Here is a 22,628-nt window from a genome sequence, read left to right on the forward strand (position 1 = left end):
AATATTCATTGGAAGGACTGATGCTGAGCTGAAGCTCTAATACTTTGGCCATCTGATGCAAAGAACTGACTCACTGGAAAAGACCCTGATGCTGGGAAAGACTGAAGGCAGGAGAAGGGGACAACAGAGGATAAGACGGTTGAATGGTATCACCAACTCAATGGACATGAGTTTGAGCAAGCTCCAGGAGTTGGTGATGGACAGGGAAGCCTGGCGTGCTGCAGTCCATGGGGTCGCAAAGAGTCGGACATGACTGACTGAACTGAACTAACATCACAAATCTTAATATTTTTAAAACTCTATTTCAATACAGTTGGTTTCCTTTGTATTCCTAAATGTATAAATACACACTTGAATATTGTCTTGAGAAAGGTGCACCATGCAGCCAAAGCAGTCTGTGGCACCAAAAAGTTTAGAATCTCTACTTATAATATTTATAGGAATCTTTAATTCTATAACTAGTGTGTAGTATTACAACAAAGACATAGTTTCTATCATCAGATAAATTATTCTGCTGATTGTCCAACATGGAGCCCTTGAGTGCACCCAGAAATATGTGGTTAGTATCACAGGACCAAGTTTTAGTTCTGTATGTAATCAATCAGCAGTTCAATGACAGCAGTTCTCTTTTGTTATATATGCATACGCTTCCAGATAAGATTCTGCCCAAAGGGTTCTGAGATTAAAAATAATTTTTAAATCACCAATTCAGAATAGCATAAAGCAATTAAAAAAGTGTTAAACTGTGTAATGCCAGACCAAAACTGAGTAAGTGCTTTAGAGCTAGTGGCACAGTGGTAAAGAATCCATCTGCTAAATACAAGAGATGCAGGTTCGATCCCTTGGTCAGAAAGTTCCCTGGAGAAGAAATGGCAACCCACTCTAGGATTCTTGCCTGGAAAATCCTGTGTACAGAGGAGGCTGGCGAGCTACAGTCCATGGGGTCGCAAAGAGTCAGACACGACTAAGCAACTAGACGACAACAACATTTACTGAATATGTACTATGACACACACACCCTCTCTCTTCTAATGCTTAAGACTGAGTTAAATTTAATTATTTAGATAATATACCATTTTATGGTAAATTTCATTTTCATCCTGCAAAGAATTAAAGGTAACCAATACTTACTTCTGAATCTTCAGATAGGCCATCGCTCTGTTAGCTGGAAGAAGGGCATTAGCGCCATCTGCTGCTATCCCTCGAGTATAGCATTCGATTGCTCTTTCATATTTCCCCTCTTTGAAAAATGCATTTCCCTACCATTTCGGAAAGAAGTATGGAGAATTAAAAAAAAAATTAGTTGAATTCAAATTTTTAGCAACACTGCTAGTATACCAATTATTACTATATCAGTAATTAAACTATTTTTTAATTGCTAAAATTCCATGAGATGTTTTAGAATCTGTTAGTTTGGGTTGGTTTCTATAATAGTGTTCTTCTCTTTTCAGTACTAAAAAAAAATAGTACATACTATATTATCTTGCAGCACTAACCATTATTTTACCAATTAAAGACTGGACGAAGTTTAAATGGAAAACACATTTTAATAAATACAGGCCCAAATACTTTAATTATATTAGAATCTGTGCAGGGAATTCCCTGTGGTCCAGCTGTTAGGACTCCACGCTCTCACTGCTGAGGGCACTGGTTTGATCCCTCGTTGGGGAATTAAGATCCCCCAAGCTGCGAGGCACAATCAAAAAAAAATAGAATCTGTACAAAAGAATTTCATAATCCAAACAATTTTTATGAAAGAACAGAGTACCAGACTGCACAGCTCACTATTCATTAACATTAATATGACTAAACAGAGAATAAATCAAATTGTATTGGAAGGTGTACTAGATTTTCATTTTAACATTTATTTATAATCAGAGTCAGATATATCACAATCAATAATCATTCCATAAATTTTTATTAGCAATCCTCTGTAGGTCCATGAAAGCCTATAATATGTTAAATTACATTTAAAGAAATTTTGATCGGAAATAGTTCATTGTGTGACATCCCTGGCAGTCCAGCGGTTAAGACACCATACTTCCACCACTGCTAGGGGCGTGGGTTCAATCCCTGGTCAGAGAATTAAAATTTCATGTGCCCTGTGGTGAGGCCAAAAAGGGGGAAAAAAAAATAGTTCAGTGTGATTTAATGAAAAATAAGTAAGAATCAGTTTTATTTCTTTTTTTAATAATTTTATTTATTTCTTTCTGGCTGTGCTGGGTCTTCATTGCTGCCCGTGGACTTTCTCTAGTTGCAGTGAGTGGTGGGCTACTCTTCACTGCAACGGTTGGGCTTCTCACTGCGGTGGCTTCTCTTCTCGAGGAGCACGGGCTCCAGAGCACAGACTTCAGGAGTTGAGGCTCCGGGGCTCTAGAGCACAGGCTCAGTCGTTGTGGTACTGGGCTTGGCTGCCACCTGGCATGTGGGATCTTCCCAGACCAGGGATCGAATGCGTGTCTCCTGTACTGGCAGGTGGATTCTTTACCACTGAGCCACCGGGGAAGCACTGTGATTTATTTCTATGTTAACTTTACAACCATCTGTATGTAAATATATGTCAAAATGCTCAAAAATAATTTGTTTCCCAAACTTAAATATAATACTTTTTTATAATTATGTATTAAGTCATCAACTACTCAGTTTTAATTAGTAGGCTCCAGAAGTTTTAGTATATTTAATTTTTAGTTTCTACTGAAGAAGAATTTTAATATAATATTAGGAAAGACAGAAACTTAACTGATACACAAAAAACTAAGAGTAAACTCAGGAAAACATATACACGTTAGAATCCTGGATTACCCGATCTTTCTCTGAAATAGCCTGTTGTTTATTCTGTTGCTCTTCAATTTGTTTTTTCTCTCCTTCATCTGACTTAACCATTGTATCAGTTTCCTCTGGATATGAGTTTTCTTTGGAAGTTAAAGCCTAGAAGACATAGCAGTCAGCTAAATAAAACAAGTAATGGAAGATGCATACTTTTTTCACTTTAAAATAACAAACTATTCATATTAGAATTCCTGCCACATTTCAAATAATTAAAATATTTACTCCAATTAAAAATCTTTCTAATAACAAAATTAAACAGCAAATAAATTTAATGTACATCTTATTCCAATTCAAGTAAGTAATATTCACTAAAGAGCTGTTCATTTATTTATTCAACAAAGATTCTTTTGAATGTCTACACTGTTCTAGGAACAATTTTTAAAAACAAAGAAGGTAATTGAGACCACATTACCAAATTTCTCAAATTTACTATTCATAGTCATTATCTGACCAAGGATAAAACACAAAAATATACAATACAGTTCATAATTAAGAGTCAAGTTGATGTATTTACCAAGAGTTTTTATATGCAATATGTAATGGCAATATTTAAAGGCAGACATTCCGCAATCATTGCTACTTTCAACAGATGGCAAAATAATTATAAATGATGCAAAAGTAAAGTGAAAGGAATACATAACTATTAAGTATAATTTGACAGCAAATTTTACAGTTAAGTAATATCTATTTTCTTACTTTTAAAAAATTTAGTATTATTTTCCCTGTATAAACCATAAAGATGGAGCAACTTTAAAACTACAAAAATCAAAGAAATATGTGAAAGTTTAGTACAAAAACAAAGCACAAGCCAAATTAGAAAAATTAGTGGGATAAAGAAAAATAATTCTGTCATCTGGATAAAATAAAGCAGCAGTAGTTCTAAATATCTCAGACAGCTTTTTAAGGTAACAATTAAGAATCTTTAAATACCAATATACCACCTCTAGCTTACAATGTGTTTAGTTAAAAAAACTCTCTAGTACAAAGAATTAAAATTAGAAAAATGTCTACATTACATAGTACAAGTCTATACAAAAACATTTACTTTGTGAAATAAAGGTAATAAGTAACACACACAATTTAAATAACTACAGTTTACCTGATTAATTTTCCTGAGTTCATTTGTAGCTTCAAAGTTATTTGGTTCCAGTTCTAATACTTTTTCATAATCTGAGTAAAACAGAATATAACAGAATATTTAAAAGATATATGGTACCTATGGCTGATTCACATTGAGGTTTGACAGAAAACAACAAAATTCTGTAAAGCAATTATCCTTCAATTTAAAAATATATTAATTTTTTTAAAAAAAGATACATGGGACTTTCCTGGTGGTACAGCGGATAAGAATCTGCCTGCCAATGCAGGGGACATGCATTCAATCCCTGGTCCGGGAAGATTCCACATGTCTCAGAGCAACTAAGCCTGTGCGCCACAACTATCGTGTCCGCACTCCAGAGCCCACAGGTCGCAAGGACTGAGCCCCTGAGCCACAACTACTGAAGCCCACACACGCTAGAGTCTGGGCTCCACCACAAGAAAGTCACAGTGAGAAATGCCATGTGCCACAGTGACAGTCGCCCCCACTAGTCACAACCACGGAAAGCCTGCACACAGCAACATAGACTCAGTGTAATCAACAATAAATAATCAATCAAAAAAAAAGATATATGGTATTCAAAAGCCTGTATAAAATAGCAGTCATTTGCTTTCAGGGGACAAAACTATCCTATAGCAAAATTAAGAGGAACTAAGAAATACTGACATTATTCCACTGGCTTTCCTCCATTCTCCCAGGACAGATAAAACCCTGAATCCTTGTGTCAGATCACCTCCTTCTTCGAGCCTCAGGAAGAACACTTGCTATCATAAGTTATATCTCATAAAACCAAGAAGGAGCACAATCTTTCAGACATAAACTTCATTCCGATTTTCTGATTTATACTACACAAGCCTCTTTTATGAAATAATAAAAGGATTAAAATTTTAAAATAAATAAAAATGTGTTAGGTTCATGCATTACCTCTAGCCTCACAAAAGCCAACAAGATGTTTTAATCTGTCTCACATATAAGAAACTGAAAATCAGAGAAGATACATAACCTTCCCCTAGTAACACAGTGGACACATGGTTGAATGAGAATATGAAGCAAAGTTTAATCAGCGGTAACATGGTCTTTTCCCAAAATATCAAAATACATTTTAAATTGCAAAAACCAGTTTTATTCAATATAGAAAGATCTCTGAAGATAGTAACTGTGATTATCTAGTATTCTTTCTATAGAATCAGTTAAACTATTATATAACTTTTTAGATAATGATGACCTGGAAAACATTAATACCTTTTTTGGCATCCTCTAATTTTTGCAAAGCAAATCGAGCAGCACCTCGTCTTGCATAAGCCTTTGTATAACTTCTATTCAAGGCAATTGCTAAATTACAATCAGACTCGGCAACAGCAAATCTGCAATTTAAAAAAAAATAAAGTGAAGCTAATAAAAATCATCTGTTAAACCAAAACTTCAAAAAATTTGTTTCTGAAATCTCTGAAAAGGGGATTTACTTCCCATTTGAAGGCATGTTTCTCATTTTTTTTCTATTTTCTTTTTAATTTTTATTGTAGATTTATAGTATTGTGTTAGTTTCAGGTATACAACAAAGTGAATCAGTTATACATATATGTATACATGTGTGTGTGTATTTATACGTATTTATCTCCACTCTTTTTTAGATCCTTTTCCCACAGAGGCCATTACCGAGTACTATGCAGAGTTCCCTGTGCTACCATCTCCTTTTAGTTAAGCCCACTAAAATCAGTAATTTCTGATGTAAGCAGTTTCTTTAAAGCAAAGAAAAGAATGCCCATTGTCACTGCTTTTTCTCAGTACTCTACTAGAGGTCCTGACCAATGGAGTTCTCTAAGAAACAGAGCTAAAAAGACTGGAGAGGAAGGAATAAAACTGACATTCTCAGATGATATAATGGTCGACCAAGAAAGTTCAAAACAATCTAGACAAGACTGTAAGAAATAATGAAAGTTAAGCAAGGTGGCTACTTTATTAGATATCAACAACAACAACAAAAAAAACTAATAAATCTAACAAAAGATATACAAGATTCAGATGCAGAAAATTACGAGGTTGTCTTCAAAGACATGAAAGATAAGTACAGCAATTTCACATTCATCTACAAGACACAAAAATATAACAATATAATTCTCTCCAAACTGATCTATAAGTCCAATACAACTGTAATCACAATGTTTCAAGGAACTGGACAGGATAATTCTAAAATTTATACTGATTAGTAAAAGTCCAAGAATACCCAACATTCCTAAAGAATAATAAGGCCCTATACCAAATACCAAGATTTATTATAATGCTATAAAAATTAAAGATAGTATGGAATGGCTATAGTAATGGGAAATAGATCAATGAAGAGAATAAAGAAATGAGAAACAGATCCATGCAAACTTGACATATGACAATGGTAGAATTGCAGATCCATGGGGAAAGCATGGATATTCAATAAATAGGGCTGAAACAAACTGGGATATGAAACTGGAATTATACTTTCAGCACACACAAGGAGACTTAAGCATGAAAAGTAAAACATAACTTTTAGGAGAAAATAGAGGAGATTGTTATGAACTCAAAGAAGGGGACTATTTTCACAAATCATACTTTTCAAAGTGCCAACATTTTATAAAAATTAATAAATGAAACACATTAAAATAAGAATTTCTGTTCACTAAGACACCATTTTAAAAAGGAAGATCAGCTACAAACTGAGAGAAGATAATTATTATAAACACTAAAGAATTAGTATCCCCCAAAAAAGAATGCTTAAAAGTCAACAAAAAAACAGCCTAACAGAAAAAAGGATCAAAGATAAAACAAACATATCACAGGAAAATAAAAAAGATAAGTGGTGAATAAACACATAAGAAGATGTTCAACCACATGAGAAATTGGGGAAATGCAAATTAAGGCCACAATGAATTACCACTTTACACCCCCTAGATTGAAAACAATTCAGAAGCCCCATTATACCAGCGTTGGTAAGGATATGTAACATGCTAATGGGAATGTAAGCAAGTACAACTATCATTGTAACAACTGGTCACCATCATTAAAAGTTGAACATGTGCACATCCTAAGACCTAGCACCAAGAAACACGTACAGAAGTGCTCCCAGTATCACTGTCGTTAAATAAGAAAGGGAAGGAGGGTGGAAGGCAGGAAAAGAAAGACAAGAAGGTGAGGAATAAAGGAATCAACCAGCAATCCAGCAATTAGAGAATGGATACATAATGGTATATTCCTAAAAAGGAACTGCACATGCATTTAACAGTGAAAATGAGAGATCTACAGCTATTGATACACGCAAAATACGAACAAATCTTACGAGATGAACTAAAATATGAAATACAGTATTCAAAGAAATAGACAAGCCACAGAAAACTATATCCAATGATATACTTTTAAAGTTCAAAAATAAACAATGTTATACAATGTATTAGAGATATACACACATATAATAAATTTTTTTTTCATCAAAAGAATGATCACTCAAGATAGTGGTTAACTGGAGGGACAAGGATCAGGATATGGAAGAGAATATCAAAAGTAGCTTTGAAAAATAATGTTCTGATTCTTAAGCTGAGTAGCATGTTGACACAGATTTATTTAAAATTATTCTTCATCATTTACACATACTGTAGATATCAAATATTATAAAAGATAAATACTCCTAATTTGTCAGAATATTTCAAAGATTTCAAAATATGCTATTAAAAATAGTAAAAACTCAGACACCAATATAATTCATATTTCCAAATAGTAATTAAATCAGTAAGAACATCCTCCTTGACAGTATTTGGTTTTTTAAAAATTTTTATGCTAGGTCATTTCTCTGCTTAGGATTAAGACCATATACACTTAAGTTCTTCAACATTAAGTATGTATTTTAAGTATGACTTAAATGTTGGAACATATTTTAAGCTTACCATAATAAAAGTTCTCTGTATTAAACAGTAAATATATAATTTTTCAAAATAATGAAGGAAAGTTAACTTATAGAGAATTTTTTTACCCAGTTAACTTTTTTCCTTCTGTAAATTATGAAAAGGGCATCTTATTCAATTTTTATAGGAGGAACACCTCAATAAAGTGAGCTATAAGGAGCATGGTTTGAGCACCTGAATGTTTAAAGGCTTAGGTTGAAGAAAGAGAGGGAATGAGAATTTATAGTTGAAAAGAAATGGAAAATTTTCTCAAGCATTTCCACACATTTCAGTAAGAAAGATTAAAAAAAAAACAAAAAACAGTCTCCATATGCACATAAAATATTCACACACATTATGGAAACTCCTTACTTTTTCAGTCTGAAGTAAGCTGATGCTCTGTTTGTTGGCAACACTGGATTATATGGATCAGCATCCATGCCTTTGGTGTAGCACTCAATTGCTTCATCATATTTTCCTTGTTTGAAGTATTTATTGCCCTGTAAAAGCATATAAGTCAGATGCACACTGACACAGAATTCCAGAGCTACTTCTTTCATTATTCATCTCTTCCTCTCTCATTAGCCATGTAATCAAAGCTAATGGTCACAGTTTGGGCCCAATCCAGGAGCCCTGGCAGAAAAATGAGTAAAATACCTAGCATTAAATACTTTTTATTCACAATAACCCACAGAAACTCAACAAAAGAAAGGCATCAAGACAAATTTTAATCTGAAGAGTGCCACCTCTTTAAAAAGCAATATAGCCAGTTTAATAATAAAGAGACATTTCTAAGGGAGATGTCATATGTTTCTAAATGCAACCGAAGACGGTCTGTGATATGGAGTAGTGGGATACAATATACATGTCAAGAATCACACACTGATCTGATTAGTACTTCAGTCTACTACTTAAAGCCCTGGAACAACTCTCTGTACACTCCAAGTACTTTACATATTCCTTTAGTAACACAACAACCCATTTAGATTTAGTAATAATATTAATCTTACTGTACACCTAAGAAAACTGAATACATACAGGCAATTTAAAAGACCTTGTCACAGGACTTGAACCTAGATAATCTGGTTTCAGAGCACACACTCCTAACCACTATGCTATTCTGCCTCCTGATAGGGATATAGCCAAAAACAATTTGAACACCCACTAAATTACACTGTAGAAATCTTGGGGGCCACATGATTTTTCTACAAATCCTGCCTAACTGAAGGAACCCACAGCTGACCTAGAAAGTACCTTTTCTTTTAGAGCAAGAGCCTTTTGTGAATCTACATGAATCCCATCTTCTTCTGACTCGGATTCTTGAGACACAGAATCATGGGTACTCTCTTCTTTGTCAAGTTCATCAAGGATACTATCCTGAAATCAAAAGTAGGGGACAGTGTCATAATTACATGACCATTAAAAAAAAAAGATATACTGCCCTCCCAAAAAAGAACATTCAACAGAACTTAAGTTTTTACAACCTAAGGACTTAAAGGCCTAAAAATAATAATCCAAATAACCTCTCATTATTAGGAGTTAATTCAGAGAAAAGAATATTCTTATTTAGAAAACCAAGACCCAAACCACTTACACAATCTGACTTTGAACTCATATAATAAAGTAAACTAAGTCTACAAATCAACCCTAAATCACAAACTATTAGCAGTGAAGTATTACTGTTTTACATAAGAGAAGTTTGCAATTAACCCAAATCTATGCAACTGCATCCAAAAACAGGGAAAGGGTTTTGTCTGAAAACCTTTTTTCTTTCTGATTTTTAAACAACAAAAACTGCTTGCAGAGTACAATTAACTCCTGATTCTCACAGCAACCTATGAGGGTAGAAATAATTATCCATGTTTTTCGCTTGAAGAAATTGAGAAATAAGTCAGCAAACTCACTCAAGGTCACTCAGCTAGGAAGTGGCCAAATGAGGATCTGAACCCAAGCAGTCTGCCTCCTCCAAGGAGCTCTCAATAACTATGTTACACTGTTTATTAATGTATTCTGAAATATAGCTGACTATCAAAGAAAATACACAACAAGTTCGTCCAGCAATTTCCAATTTCTTTTGACCCAGACACTCCTTTCAGGGTAATAAATCATTTCATGGACTGCATCAGTATTTTTTTAAACTATTTTTTTAGAATGCATGCATGCATGCTCAGTTGCTTCAGCTGTGTCCAACTCTTTGCGCCCTCATAGATTGTAGCCCACCTGGCCTCTCTGTTGATGGGGATTCTCCAAGCAAGAATACTGGAGTGGGTTGCCATGCCCTCCTCCAGGAGATCTTCCCGACGCAGAGATAGAACCCAGGTCTCATGTCTCCTGCATTGGCAGGCAGGTTCTTTACCACTAGCGTCATCATATATAATAAAAGAATGATTTTTAGTAAGAATTTTTTTTTTTTTTTGCCATGCCATGTGGCTTGCAAAAACTCAGTTCCCCAGCCAGGAACCGAACCTGGGCCACAGCAGTGGAAGCTCAGAATCCCAGGCCACCAGGGTATGCCTGAGTAAGAAATTTTAAACCAGTGAGAATTAAAGAGTTCATTAAAGCTCATATAAACAAAAATTTTATTACATAAAATCCTTTCTGTCTTTTACAAGTTATTACTATTCTAAACAATTTATGTAAGAAAAAAAACTTGATAAATTTTAAAATGAAATAAGATCTATGCTTAGTTTCATTAAATAAATGAATATTAAAAGACGGGACTGAGTGACTTTCCTTGCAGTCCAGTGACTCCACGCTTCCACTGCTGGGGTCAGGGAACTGAGATCCTGCCTGTCGCACAGCGCAGCCAAAAAAATTTAAAAAACAACAAAATAAACAAAACAAAAAGATGGACTGAAATGCAGCTATGGGTTTTAGCATAAAGATTCTAGAAATAGCACCCAAAAAAAAGAAAAAAATAAGAATAGAAATACCACCAGCCTACCAACATGAAAGCCAAGACCGTCCAACCCTCCTACACTGACACGTGTAGAAAACTAACGGCAGCAGAACGCCAAGGCCACTGCTCACATCTGAACTAGCTTGGAGTGGTAAGTAAACAGCAATATCTTTTACAGATACAATAAAATGACAATGTCAAACAGTGCAGTTCAATCATGAGCGCACGGGCCACACAAAGCAGTTCAATCAATATCTGTTGAATGAATAAACCACCTCTCTGAGAAATCATCTGACACTGGGCCTTTCAGGAAAGGGCATTATAAGCACATACCAATTTATGAAAAGAATAAGGCTGCATAAGAAGGGGTAAAGTTACAAAAAAAATGAATGGTTCCGTATTTGGAAAACCATGTGGCAGTATCTTCTAATGCCAATGCATATATAAACTATGACAGAGGCACAGTACCGATGGTAAATAATTCTCCAACTACGCTGTGTCTCACGTGCAGGAGACCAGAAGCATGCAAAACCTCAGTCCAGAAAGGTGAAGCCTACCTTCCTGAGATTAAGATGGTCCTACTTTTACTGTCACACAGCCCTAACCTAAGACCAGACACAAAGGCATTCTCTAAACCATTATTCAACAGGTCCTTCAGCCTATTAAAAAGAAAAAAAAAGATATTGGTAGAGTCTTTCTTTTCTTCTATTATTACTGTCTCAGAATTCTAGCTGTTTAGGGGTTAGAGATGGTGAGGAGGAAGGAGGTGGGTACAACTATGAATAGATAGCATAAAAGAGATCTTTCTGGTGATGCAATGGTGGTTACCCAAATCTACAGGTCATAAAATGCCACAGAACTATACACACATCGTACCAATGTCAATTTCCTGGTTTTGATACTGGACTACAGGTAAACAGAGCTTTCCTGGTGGCTCAGACAGTAAAGAATCTGCCAGCAATGCAGGAGACCCAGGTTCAATCCCTAGGCTGGGAAGATCCCCTAGAGAAGGAAATGGCAACCCATTCCAGTATTCTTGCCTGGAGAATTCCATGGACAGAGGAGCTCAGTGGGCTATAATCCATGGGGGTCACAAACAGTTGGACAAAACTGAGCAACTAAAATATATAGTTAAATGAGATGTAATAATTAGAGGAAACTGGGTGAAGAGTTCACTAAACCTCTATGCACTATTGCTGTTTTTTAGTTGCTAAATTGTGTCCTACTCTTTCGCACCCCCATGAATGGTAGTCCGCCAGGCTTCTCTGTCCATGGGATTTCCCAGGCAAGAATAGTGGAGTGGGCTGCATTTCCTTCTCCAGGGGATCTCCCTGACTCAGGGATCAAACTCGCATCCCCTGAACTGTAGGCGGACTCATTACCACTGAGCCACCAGGGAAGCCCCTTCTACGTACTATCCACGCAAATAAAAAGAAAAAACAGGAAGAAAAGAATCCAGCTGTTTTAACCATTATTCACTGAAAGAGGGCCACAGGAGAAAAGGAAAGTTAATTGAAGAGCTATGTATTTACGTTTTTATTCCACACAAAACAGTCTATAAGAGAAAGACACAGGCCTTAAGAACTTTACATTGTTTTTCATTTAGTCCATGACTTTCAACTAACTCCAAGAAAATTTTACTCAAAGACTAAAAAGCACATAATCAGATTAACTTACCACATCAAGTTTTGCCCATGCCTCATAATCATAAGATTTTATCCTGTTTTTTGTGTTTTCATCTTTGGTTTTTTTAGATGACTCTTTAACTTTGCCTTTCTTCTTTTTCCTAAAATTCCCATTTCGGATAGGAGGTAAATTCTAGGAAGGGAAAACAACACGTTTTGAGACAGCTCTGTTACTTTTCTGTGTAACTAGTGATGTTTAAAACTCTCACTGAAGGATATTTTCAAGTAAAAGTAATTTTAGTTTAGTTTTCAAATGGTTAGAAATACCAATTCATTAATTTCTAATGATAAACTTATCCCTGAAAAATTTAATTCATCCTTTGACAAATACTGAACATTGTTCAGTTATAAGAAAAATATTACCCAGAAATTTTAATGATACACTTAATATGCAATCCTAAATTCAAAATTCAAAAACTGCTTGATCTTCAGCTTTAATACAATGATTTAGCAACAGTACAATGGCAAACCAAACTGCCTCCACATTACAAACAGTATGAAAAAGCTGTCCACATCTGAATGCACTGTCCTAAGAAAACTGTTTGGTTGAGTCTAGGTACTCTCTGTGTTTAGGGCAATACTGTATATTAATATATCATTAAGTGTATAATTACATATGATATATATACAAGCCTGCCTATTTTATGATGCTATTCATTTACCTTAAGAATTATCACATGGTCTTCCTCTCAGTAACTATGGACTAAGCCTAAAAATGTCCTAATATATTGACAGTTAATACAATTATTACAAAGACTTTTGGTGCTTAAGAGAAAATCCCTGGGAACCAGCAAATAGAACAAAGACTTTTAAAAGGAGAATTTTTCAAAATATTGACAGAAAGTAAATCTCTTTAATCAGCATTTCCACAAAACACTTTAAACTTTAAACACTTTAAAGTGCTTTACTTTAAAATAAATAAATGAAGAGTTTCCCTGGATGCTAAAGTTGGAATTTAATTAAGAAATTTACCTCTTCAGGAACACCATTCTGTCTTCTAAGTTCCATATCCTTTTGTTTAATATCTTTCTCCCAGTTTTCTAAATCCCTCATAAAGTCTTGTAACTCTTCTGCATTTTGTTTCACTTGCAGTTGTAATTCAATTGCTTTACTTGTTGAAGCCATTATGGCCTGCAGAGTTTTGACCGACCAATCTCTGAAAAGAATTAAATAAAATCATTTGTTTTATTCTTTTTTTTTGAAACCTAGCTAATTAATGATTTTTACCTCTTCATAAATGGCCAAGATACATGTAAAGAAAGGAACTTAAAATGATGCAGAAGAAAATATCAGTATATTATGTTTTAAATGAGTCAATCAACGTTTGCTGAATAATCAAATGTAAAATAAACAGAAAACTGTGGGCATCCATGCAATGTGAATGAAAGGCAATACGGAGGAAATTACTGAAATTAGCAAATAGCCTATGGTAGCAGATTGGCTGCACATCTCTAGAGTTTATAAATTCAACCAAATACCTCCTTTACTCCTTTTCCTTTCAACATTATTGAACTTTGGCTGGTGGCTCAGACAGTAAAGCATCTGCCTACAGTGCAGGAGACCTGGGTTCGATCCCTGGGTCGGGAAGATCCCCCGGAGAAGGAAACGGCAACCCACTCCAGTATTCTTGCCTGGAAAATCCCATGGATGGGGGAGCCTGGTGGGCTACAGTCCATGGGGTCACGAAGAGTTGGACACAACTGAGTGACTTCACTTTGGCTATGTGTTAAGCCCTATATTAAGATTTAGGGATGCAAAAACAAGACAATGTCCCTTCTCAAGTGGAAAATAAAATAATCAAGGTACTGAGTAACAAAATATTATGCTAGGCAGGACTTCTCAACCTTGGGACCACTGACATTTTGGGCCAGATAATTCTTTGTTGTAGGTCAGCTGTCCTGTGCAATTGTAGGATGGTAGGCAGCATCCCCAGCCTCTGCTAGCTAGATGCCAGTATTACTCCTTTCCCACTGGACTATGACAACCAAAAATGTCTTCAGACATTATCAAATGTCCCCTGGGAAGCATAATAACCCCTGGTTGAGAACCACTGTGCTAGAGGTATGTACAGGTGCTCCAGAACTGATCACAAAGGACAGGTATAAATCAGATGGTAGGGTGGTAGGTTTAAGCAAAGAGTCACTAGAGCTACTGCAATTTAGCCATGTTTCAAAAGGGGCCAGTCAAGTGATTTAATGTGGAGGAGTGGGCAGGCAGAATGAGGGAGTAGGAAGGAGAGGACGGAAGAGAAGGCTAAGGAGGAGGATGGGACAGATCATGAAACGCCAGGCCATGAGATGTGACCAATGATCTGAAAGCCACAGGAAACATTAAGGTGGTAAAATAAAAGGGACATGATAATTCATTAGACTGAGAAGTTGGGGAGCAGAGAAGGACTCAAAGTCTTAGATTTCTGGTTTGGGAGCCTGGTAAGATTAAGTAATACCATTTTGAGTCAGGAATCATAATTTCAAAAGGAAAAGAGGTTTCAGGATGGCAGAACAAGCGTGAAGATAGATTTTTTCAGTTTGGCATAAATTGATGTTGAGCTCTTATGAGATGTCAGGACACAGTAAGCAGTTACTGAGGCCTAGAAATGTAAATTCGGGTGTCACTAGCATAATGGCAGAAGAGATTTGGACATGTTTAATTACTGTGACAGTGTGGGGGAGGGAAGTGAAGGGGTCTACACAATATTAATATCTAGGGAACAGAGAAACAGAGGAAAACAACAGAATGGGAAAGACTAGAGATCTCTTTAAGAAAATTAGAGATACCAAGGGAACATTTCATGCAGAAATGGTATAGACCTAACAGAAGCAGAAGATATTAAGAAGAGGTGGCAAGAATGCACAGAAGAATTATACAAAAAAGATCTTCACGACCCAGATAATCACGATGGTGTGATTACTCACCTAGAGCCAGACATCCTGGAATGTGAAGTCAAGTGGGCCTTAGAAAGCATCACTACAAACAAAGCTAGTGGAGGTGATGGAATTCCAGTTGAGCTATTTCAAATCCTGAAAGATGATGCTGTGAAAGTGCTGTACTCAATATGCCAGCAAATTTGGAAAACTCAGCAGTGGCCACAGGACTGGAAAAGGTCAGTTTTCATTCCAATCCCAAAGAAAGGCAATGCCAAAGAATGCTCGAACTACTGCACAACTGCACTCATCTCACACGCTAGTAAAGTAATGCTCAAAATTCTCCAAGCCAGGCTTCAGCAATACATGAACTGTGAACTTCCAGACGTTCAAGCTGGTTTTAGAAAAGGCAGAGGAACCTGAGATCAAATTGCCAATATCCACTGGATCATCGAAAAAGCAAGAGACTTCCAGAAAAACATCTATTTCTGCTTTATTGACTATGCCAAAGCCTTTGACTGTGTGGATCACAATAAACTGTGGAAAATTCTTAAACAGATGGGAATACCAGACCATCCGACCTGTCTCTTGAGAAACCTGTATGCAGGTCAGGAAGCAACAGTTAGAACTGGACATGGACTAACAGACTGGTTCCAAGTAGGAAAAGGAGTTCGTCAAGGTTGTGTATTGTCACCCTGCTTATTTAACTTATATGCAGAGTACATCATGAGAAACGCTGGGCTGGAAGAAACACAAGCTGGAATCAAGACTGCCAGGAGAAATATCGATAACCTCAGATATGCAGACAACACCACCCTTATGGCAGAAAGTGAAGAGGAACTAAAAAGCCTCTTGATGAAAGTGAAGGAGAGTGAAAAAAAGTTGGCTTAAAGCTCAACATTCAGAAAACTAAGATCATGGCATCTGGTCCCATCACCTCATGGGAAATAGATGGGGAAACAGTGGAAACAGTGTCAGATTTTACTTTTGGGGGCTCCAAAATCACTGCAGATGGTGACTGCAGCCATGAAATTAAAATATGCTTACTCCTTGGAAGGAAAGTTATGACCAATCTAGATAGCATATTTAAAATCAGAGACATTACTTTGCCAACAAAGATCCGTCTAGTCAAGGCTATGGTTTTCCAGTAGTCATGTGTGGATGTGAGAGTTGGACGGTGAAGAAAGCTGAGTGCCAAAGAATTGATGCTTTTGAACTGTGGTGTTGGAGAAGACTCTTGAGAGTCTCTTGGACTGCAAAAAGATACAACGAGTCCATCCTAAAGGAGATCAGTTCTGGGTGTTCATTGGAAGGACTGATGTTGAAGCTGAAACTCCAATACTCTGGCCACCTCAAGCGAAGAGTTGACTCATTGGAAAAGACCCTAATGCTAGGAAGGATTGGGGGCAGGAGGAGAAGGGGACAACAGAGGATAAGATGGCTGGATGGCATCACCGACTCGATGGACATGGGTTTGAGTAAACTCCAGGAGTTGGTGATGGACAGGGAGGCCTGGCGTGCTGCGATTCATGGGGTCACAGAGAGTTGGACACGACTCATCCACTGAACTGAACTGAAACTGAGGAAGAAATGCCAACACTAAAAATCAGGCAGTGGCATCTCGAGAGCTGGAAGGAAAACCTGGAGTTACTGTCACAGAAGAGAATTTTCATGAGTTCAAGAAGGCCACAGAGGTCATATGTGTTAAATAAAGTACACTGTATTCAGTCATATAAAGATTATTTAGAGTTCAAATAGGCCATTTTTTAAAGGAGAGAAGTAAAATGAGCTGAGTAAGTGAGATTACATGGGGATTAGTATTTCATCTTTGATAACCTAAAATTGTTGAGGAGCTGAAAAACGAAGTTAAAGAAGATATAGGAGAGTAGATGAGTGATGAGGCAAGGTCCCCGAATATGGGGAGGTGGGGGAGGTTAAGATGGGAGAGATATTAGAGATTAGAAAAGGGATTCTCCTAAAAGATGTTTGCAACCGCAGATACGTCTTCTGACCCCTTAGCCTTGCCTCAGGAACTAAACTTAAGCTTTTTTCAGGCAGTGCACATTATGTATATCTCATTAAAAACCAAAACTAGTACAATGCTTTGCCGAGGGGCTCAAAAACGTAAATAAAAGCGCAAGTCACTGAGATACGTGGGAGGTAGAAACCTGTTCCATTTAACCCATCATCTTTCCGCTCCCACGGAACCTGCGTCCAGGCTGGCAACCAGAAACTTCCAGCGCCTGAAGGTATCACTTTCATACCCAATATGCGGCCGAGCACGGTACACCCACGACTAAGTGGGGCGGGCCCCACGCAGGTCTTCTCGGGAGAATGGATCCGCGATCCTGGACCACCGCAAACTGCCGAAGGCCCAGAGCAGTTGGGGTCGAGGGACCGAGGACTGCCCAGATTGCTCCGGGCCAGCCCCTCCCGAAACGCGCTCCCGGGAGCGCAGCTACCTGGATACCGCCGCGCCGCGCCCCCGTGCACGCCCTCGCCCTAGCCCTCTCCGCCTCACGCGGGACCATGGCAGCACCCCTTCCTCCCGCCGGGCGACCCCAAAAGCCTCCTCAGCCTGCTTCAGCCCGGGATAACCGCAAGCCGGCTCACCTCACCAGGCCGTTACCAGCCCCGCTCCCACTGCGTCCGGCCGGCAGCAACTCACGCCCGGCCCCGCCTTCCTGGACTTTCCCACAAGTCCTCGCGCGCTCTCGCCCCGCCCCTGGAGCCGGGACGGAGCATGCGCAGAAGGTCAGATACTCTGTGCCCTGCTTTCTCAGGGCAAAACTGGAGTATCGATAGCTGTGTTAAGGCAGCATCTGCGGCTTTGCCTACTTCCAGTGTAACCATACTTCACAGTAGGTAATACCAAAAATGCAAGATCATCCTGACTTGCTTTGATTCCCCAAATAATAACGCCTTGAAATATTTCCTTCGATTCTCCTCAATTTTGTGTCTAATATTTTTGCCTTGCTGTATGTAATGGTATTTTACAACCTTTGTGAGTATGATAATCATATGAGAAAGTTACCCGTTGTCTACCATGAACAGGCTATGTAAACTGGTAACTCTAGCAATTTTTTTTTTGAGTTCTTACATGTGGCAAACGAGTTTTTCAGTCTGACTGCCTTGCACCTTTGAGTCTGGGTCTTTCTTGGCTGTGTGTCAGTATTAAGGTCACTCATTAGATTTGCCCTGGCCACAAAGAAAAAAAGAATATGAAACTTTTAATATTTCATGCTCCTAGTTCCTGAATGAGTGAGCTTTCACTTTAAATAGCAACTCAAATTAGAAAACAAAAATAATTTTAAAAGAAGCGAAACAACCTTTTTGTTGAAAGAAGCAAGGCTTTCCATTTGAAATAGCCCTTGATGAGGGATGGAACCCATGCCCCCTTCAGTGGAAGCTTGCAGTCCTAACCACTAGACCACTAGGGAAGTCCCAAAGCAACTATGTTTTTAAAAATTAATTCTGGCAGAGTCAACTGAGAGAGAAGGGGGACAGCTGGCTGCTCTAGTAAAACATCATAGATTCTCTCACATCTCTCTCTCTCTCTCTCTCTCTCTCTCTCTCTCTCTCTCAAGTAATATGATAATCAGTTGCTGGGCAAGTATAGAATCAAAGCAAGAGGACTTAGTCAAATAGTCTTGATGGCCCCCACCATCACCTAACCCTGAGGCTTCCACTGTCCTGCAAAAATCTATGCCTGAATGGCAGCCTTCCCTCTGCAAGGGAGGTTGAGGGTTTTTCTTAGCAGTCATGTGCTCATCTAAAAACTAAAAATTCAATAAATAAGGAAGAAGGAAGAGAGCATTACTGAGAGCAACCAGTACCCTTTATTAAAGGCCTTATTAAGTATTCATCGAAAGAACAGTGAATGAATAAATTAGTGCATACTGTGAGAAATCCAGGCTCACTGTAACCTGAGGAAAAGGGCTGAATTCTGAAATACTGATTCTGCCACTTACTGAAAATGTGATCTGAATGTATCTGTACATTGAGGCTTAATCTAAATAAAATGAAGATAAAAATACTACTAGAGTGAGAAAGCATATGTAATCAGCCTACTTAGCCCAATTTGGGACATGGTAAGAGATTAACAAATGTTTCCTGTCCCTCCCTCCTGCAAAGGTAAAATCCAGACCCTGGGATTGAATAACTCTCCCCTGCATCTCTCCCTGTCTCCCACTTGACTACCTGGAAGACCTCTGAAGAAGTCTCTAAGGAGCATAAGTTCTAGGTATCAGGAGATAAAGGTTAAGGTTGATAGCAAGGAGGGTAAACTGCTTATCCAAGAGCAAAATGATATCTGTATAATAAGGGATTTTTCATTGGAAGGACTGATGCTGAAACTGAAGCTCCAGCACTTTGGCCACCTAATGCAAGGAGCCAACTCATTAGAAAAGATTCTGATGCTGGGAAAGATTGAAGGTAGCAGGAGAAGGGGATGACAGAAGATGAGATGGTTGGATGCTATCACCAACTCAATGGACCTGAGTTTGAGCAAGCTCCAGGAGATGGTGAAGGACAGGGAGGCCTGGAGTGCTGCAGTTCATGGGATCACAAAGAGTCAGACACGACTGAGCAACTGAACAACAACAATAATAAGCGCGAAAAGTAAGAATTATTAGAAGGAATAAGCATGTTATTTTATTTTGCTTGTCTCACAACAATGGTCATATTATCCCCATTTTGATAAGGACACTGACCTGAATAATTAAGGAATTTTCCCAAATAATCAGCAAATGATGGAGGCTGGTGAGTCACATCTGGGCAGTCTGACATCAGAGCTGGCCTCTGTGACCCCTGTCCTGCTGTCCCCAGTCTTGCTCATTTGATTGTGAGCGCTCCTGAGGAAGGGTAAGAGGAGGCCATGTTATCCACCTATACTCTGTAACTTACCTGAGGCACTCCTCAATACCTGGCATTTTCCTAGCATCTGTGGCCTAAATAACATGTTCACAGGTGAGAAGTCTCCTTGTGTCTCTCTGGCACTTCCTCCTCCCTCAGCTTGGTCAGCCTCTGCAACCACAAAAGCTGAATCCAGAGGCACCCTTAAGTTCCCTGTGTACATGGTCAAGGGGCTGGTCATCAGGGCCAAGAACCACCAGTCTCCATTTACCCCCTCATAGTCTGTGTGTAATGCTCCTTCCACTTTTTTTTTTAAGACTTTATTTTTTGAGAGCGGTTTTGAGCTTACAATAAAATTAAGATAAATGTACAGAAAGTCTCATGTCTACTCGAAGAAGGTAGTCTTTGCCCCTCCCCCTTTCCTTGGCTATAAAATTGTAGTCTACTTAGTCCTTGCAGCAGAGCTCCCTTGGCTGCATGCTTGCATCTCCTACAAGAATACTATATTAATAAATCTACATTTTGCCCAAAAAAATAAATAAATAAATGTACAGATATTTGCATATACTCCTTGTCCCCCAAATATGCGTAGCCCTCCCCTTTTATCAACATCACTCACCAGAATGGAAAAAAAAAATTTTTTTTAACCATGTTTGAACCTACATTGACACATCATAGTCACCCAGAATCCATAATTTAGCTAAGGGTTCACTCTTGGTGTTTGTTATACAGTAGGTTTGGACAAATGACTAACAACTATATATCTATGGTTATAATACCATACAGAGTGTTTTCACTGTCCTAAAAATCTTCTGCGCTCCATATATTCATCTCTCCCCCTCAACTGCCATCCCCAATGACTGTTGATCATTTTTACTGTCTCCATAGTTTTTCCCTTTCCAGAATGTCAAATAATTGAAATATAATATGGAGTATTCTCAGTTTGGCTTCTTTCACGCAGTATTAGGAGTTTCAGATTCCTTACAGGGCTTGATAGCTCATTTCTTTCTAGCTCTGAGTTATATTCTGTGGTTGGATATACCACAATCTATTCATCTGCTGAAGGACATCTTGTTTGCTTCCAAGTTTGGGCCATGATGAATGGAACTGTTAAAAACTTCCATGCACAGGGTTTTGTGTGAGTAAAAGTTTTCAGTTCCTTTCAGAGTATAATTACCATGGAGTTCAATTGCTGGATCGTATGGTAAGAATATGCTTAGTTTTGTTACAGAATTATCAAGGTATCTTCTAAAATGGCTATACTGTTTTGCATTTCCACCAACGGCTGAGAGTTCCTGTTCCTCCACATCCTCACCAGCATTTGATGTTGTCAGTGTTCCAGATTTTGACCATTGTAACAGATGTGTAATGAAAAATGATGTGTTTTAATTTGCACTTCCCTAATGACATTTGAGGTGGAGTATCTTTTTATATGCTTATTTGCCATCTATATATCTTCTTTGGCCTGTTGATGGTTGATGTCTGTTAATGTCCCATTCTTTAATTGGTTGTTGACTTTTTGTGGAGTCTCAAGAGTTCTTTTCATGTTTTGGATAACAGTCTTTATCAAATGTGTCCTTTGCAAATATTTTCTCCCCATCTGTGACTTGTCTGCTGATTCCCCTGATATTGCCTTTCCCAAAGCAGAAGTTTTATTTTATTTTTTTCTTTTAGAAGTTTTATTTTTAATTGAAGTATAGTTGATTTACAATGTTTCCAGTGATTCAGTTTCAAAGTGATTCAGTTTATATATATATAGACACACATATATGTGTTCTTTTTCAGATTCTTTCCCTTTATAGGTTATTACAAGATATTGAATACAGTCCTCTGTGCTACACAATAGATTCTAAATTCTCAATTCATCCTTCCTTCCTCACTTCCCCCCTTGGTAACCATGTTTGTTTTCTATGTCAGACTAGAAACAGACAAAAAGAATGTGAGTCTGTTTCTTTTTTGTAAGTTAGTTCATTTGCATCTTTTTTTAGATTCCAGATGTAAGTGATAATATGATTTTTGTCACTGTCTGACTTACTTTACTTAGATTGATAGTTTTTAGGTCCATCTATGTTGCTGCAAATGTCATTATTTCATTCTTTTTTTTTTTTTTTCTTTTTTTTTATTTCATTCTTTTTTATGAGTAATATTCCTCTGTGTGTGTGTGTATCACACCTTCTTTATCCATTCATCTGTGATGGACATTTAGGTTGATTCCATGTCTGGCTATTGTAAATAATGCTAACATTGAGGTGCATCTTTTCAAATTAGAATGTTTGTCTTTTCCAGGTATATGCCCAGAAGTAGGATTGCTGGATCGTATCGTAGCTCTATTTTTAGTTTCGTAACAAACCTCCTTACTCTTCTCCATAGTGGCTGTACCAGTTTACATCTCTACCATCAGTGTAGAGGGTTTCCTTTTCTCCACACCCTTTCCAGCATTTATTATTTATTGACTTTTTGACAATGGCCTGACTGGTGTGAAGTGATACCTCA

General features: G+C 37.7%; 1 protein-coding gene across 2 annotated transcripts in view; it reads right to left on the reverse strand.

The window, feature by feature from the left end:
- RPAP3 (RNA polymerase II associated protein 3) overlaps nt 1-17,986 on the reverse strand; it is a 35,203-nt gene extending 17,217 nt beyond the window's left edge. The window contains exons 1-9 of one of the 2 annotated variants that reach the window (XM_043447086.1): nt 17,895-17,986; nt 13,390-13,573; nt 12,410-12,550; nt 9,088-9,210; nt 8,206-8,333; nt 5,171-5,292; nt 3,929-3,999; nt 2,803-2,928; nt 1,132-1,259 (exon numbers count right to left, since the gene is read on the reverse strand). In XM_043447086.1, the coding sequence (XP_043303021.1) occupies nt 1,132-1,259; nt 2,803-2,928; nt 3,929-3,999; nt 5,171-5,292; nt 8,206-8,333; nt 9,088-9,210; nt 12,410-12,550; nt 13,390-13,542 (992 nt within the window). In that variant the 5' untranslated portion in view covers nt 13,543-13,573; nt 17,895-17,986. The remainder of the gene's footprint in view (nt 1-1,131; nt 1,260-2,802; nt 2,929-3,928; nt 4,000-5,170; nt 5,293-8,205; nt 8,334-9,087; nt 9,211-12,409; nt 12,551-13,389; nt 13,574-17,894) is intronic. The other variant, XM_043447087.1, reaches the window with a different exon arrangement.
- Nucleotides 17,987-22,628: the final 4,642 nt, after the last annotated feature.

The sequence above is a fragment of the Cervus canadensis genome, chromosome 25, assembly GCF_019320065.1.
Source record: "Cervus canadensis isolate Bull #8, Minnesota chromosome 25, ASM1932006v1, whole genome shotgun sequence".
NCBI classification, from domain to species: Eukaryota; Metazoa; Chordata; class Mammalia; order Artiodactyla; family Cervidae; genus Cervus; species Cervus canadensis.